General features: G+C 41.4%; 1 protein-coding gene across 1 annotated transcript; it reads left to right on the forward strand.

The window, feature by feature from the left end:
• The first annotated feature begins 425 nt into the window (after positions 1-425).
• On the forward strand, positions 426-2,271 carry LOC135468925 (transmembrane emp24 domain-containing protein 7-like). Its single transcript, XM_064747417.1, has one exon. The coding sequence runs from the start codon at positions 661-663 to the stop codon at positions 1,333-1,335; it is 675 nt and encodes a 224-aa protein (XP_064603487.1). The 5' UTR covers positions 426-660; the 3' UTR covers positions 1,336-2,271.
• The last annotated feature ends 613 nt before the right edge of the window (positions 2,272-2,884 follow it).

Below are 2,884 nucleotides of genomic sequence, written 5' to 3' on the forward strand. Positions count from 1 at the left end.
CAAACGTATAGCATGTGTCTATATGCATACAGTGCAATTTCATCACCGCTGTTGATTATGTAAAGCCCTCCGTGGACACTACCCGGTCATGTCTACATCTTTGTCCAAGTCGGGTGTTAATATATAAACAACTATATACAGTGCATAAATAATACGAATGTGACATTTCTTTAAAATCGATTAAGGTTGGATGAGCCGAAATCGATTGCCCAATGAGAGAGAAAAGCAGAGCCCATATGTTACAAAGTCGATAAACCATCTGTCATCTTCAAGCGGAATGTCAACGTCATCGGTCGGCGACACTTTCTCAACTCTGACACATAGTCATTTTGCTGAGCGGCGTGCACATCTACTGAACGGACTGCACATCCACTGAGCGGACTGCACATCTACTGAACGGACTGCACATCCACTGAGCGGACTGCACACCTACTGAACGGACTGCACATCCACTGAGTGGACTGCAACTCCACAGAACAGGCTTTACATCCACTTAGCTGACAGTAGGTCCACTGAGCTGACCACACATACCTTGGAAAACTTTCTAAGTAGGAAGTGATTGTCGTCTTCTTTACTGTAAAAGGAAATTTTTCTGTCGGACTAAGTCAACAGATGATTGTGTGTTAAAGTTGATCGCGCCTGCCTATATAGTGTTGCAAAATGTGGAACACACTGAAAACAGTATTGAGACTGCTTCTTTTGCAGTGTTTCTTGTCTGTGGTGCAAAGTCACGGAACTTCTTTAACTTTTGAACTACCGGATAACGAACGATTCTGCTTATCTGAAACGTTTGATGAATCCAAAAGCTACGTATTCCAATACAAGGTGATCAGAGGCGGCCAGAATGATGTGGACATGACGCTGGTGTCGCCGAACGGTAAAATCCTCTACAAGGAGCTAAAGAAAGTTCAAGACAAATTCAGGTTTGACAGTTCCCATGGCCAGTTCCAGTTTTGTTTCAGCAATGAGTTCTCCACGATTTCCCACAAAGTCATTTTCTTCGATCTTCGCACAGAGGAGATGGACAACTTAGCCGTGGAAGCGGGCAATAAGAAACCATACGTGGACACCGCTTCCGAGAACTCGATGAATCAAATCCACAGTAGTATGAGCCAAGTCGTAGACTTCCAAAGGCAGTACAGACTGCGGGAAGCCATGGGCAGATTCAAGGCGGAAATTCTGAACGGTAGGGTGATGTGGTGGTCTCTTTTCCAAACCTTAGTTATCTTCATTGCCGGTGCCGGACAGGTGTTCCTTCTGAAGAAATGTTTCACCCAATCATCGTCAACTTTACTTCCGACAGCGGAAGTTATTCATGCCAACCAGACAGCGTGAGTGTTAGAATGGCATTCGAGAAGTGAGTGGGTTTTCTAATATCAACAAATCTCCGCTGGAAATATTTGGATTATTACGGTTGAACACTGAAGATATTTAGTTGTGCATTAGTTGTGAGATAATTTTTATAGTCCATCAATGTTTCTACAGTTTTGTGTTACTCCGTGTACAAGCGATCAACTGCGGTGATTTTTACTTCGGTATACCTAATGGTTAACATCACATGTCTCCACATGTCACTGGGCATATTTATTATTGATGATAGATTACTTCATACAAGCAAACGTTTTACATGTTTCACCAGTTACCTGTAACCAATTGCCAACTATCACACAGTCGTCGCTGTTTTGGTTTTTTTTTTATCTAAGCTATAGTTTTGTATATTAATTATAGTTTTACCGAATTTTATCGATAATTGATTTGTGACAGGTCATGTGCATACCTGTGACCTATGCATAAGCAAAATGTATAAAAATAGCAGTAAACATAATTACTAGACAAAATATCTAGAATTTGTATCATATTCACAAATATTTGGATTGTTTTACTGACTGCCGTGCAGACTGATTCATTTATGAACGTTAAGAAACTGCATTTTTGCTGTAAAAGGAGAATAGCACAATATATGTGCAGTTCAAATGTATCATTAATAATTGTAATTAAACACTCTTTGACGTACATACGTATACTGTATTCAATAGGTTTATGCATGTATTATTGTTGCATATTATGAATAACGTGCGAAAATTATACCCGTGTTAGCCATACAACAGTATGAATGTCCGACTAAGTGGACAAGGTTGAGGCCCGTATTTGTATTGATCACTTCGGTAATATAATAATCTTTGTATTAAAAGAAATCGAACAGTCGTGCACCAGCTTGTCCAGTGTGTGAGCAACTAGCGGTTCAGTTTTACCTCACGTTTTCTTGCCAGGGATTAATTTATAAAGCACGTGTGTTCCCGCTGTCGACTGCGCACCATTGTTCATCCAGAGGGTGTTTGCATGTGCGATGCATGGGGGAGGTTCTGGGGTTTTAACACACCTGGAATAAAACCAAGTGAGTATTGGGAAGGTAGAGAGAAAACGACACACCACAGTGTCTGTGATCCCCGATATGACCCTGCTCTGTACACCTGTTAGCCATTGGTCACTGCATGGCGTATACTGCGTGCTACTCGGGCGCGTGAAATGCGAGTATTTGTCGCATTCAGACTGTGATGGTGTACGTAAATTTCATACCTGTAAGTCACAAAATATTGACCTATAGTCAGCTAAAAACTTATATACAACTATATGCATCATATTATCGCTGTGAATTGTTCGAGGAATTATCTTTTAAGATCGACATACACAGAGCTGAACCAGGCTATTGTGTTAGGTCCAAAGCGCTCGTGCATGCTAAATAACGACGCGACTCAACTGTATTTGTGCCCCACTCGTTTCGTGTATGCTGGTCAGCCTGAAAGTTGGCATTGAACTCCGTACCAATTGAGCTGAGTTGTGTGTATGCCGATGCTTTAAGTATACCATACCTCCATGGCCATAC

The sequence above is a fragment of the Liolophura sinensis genome, chromosome 6, assembly GCF_032854445.1.
Source record: "Liolophura sinensis isolate JHLJ2023 chromosome 6, CUHK_Ljap_v2, whole genome shotgun sequence".
Taxonomy (NCBI): domain Eukaryota; kingdom Metazoa; phylum Mollusca; class Polyplacophora; order Chitonida; family Chitonidae; genus Liolophura; species Liolophura sinensis.

Coding starts and splice junctions, on each gene's coding strand:
- LOC135468925 (XM_064747417.1), top strand. CDS start 661: ATGTGGAACACACTGAAAACAGTATTGAGACTGCTTCTTTTGCAGTGT.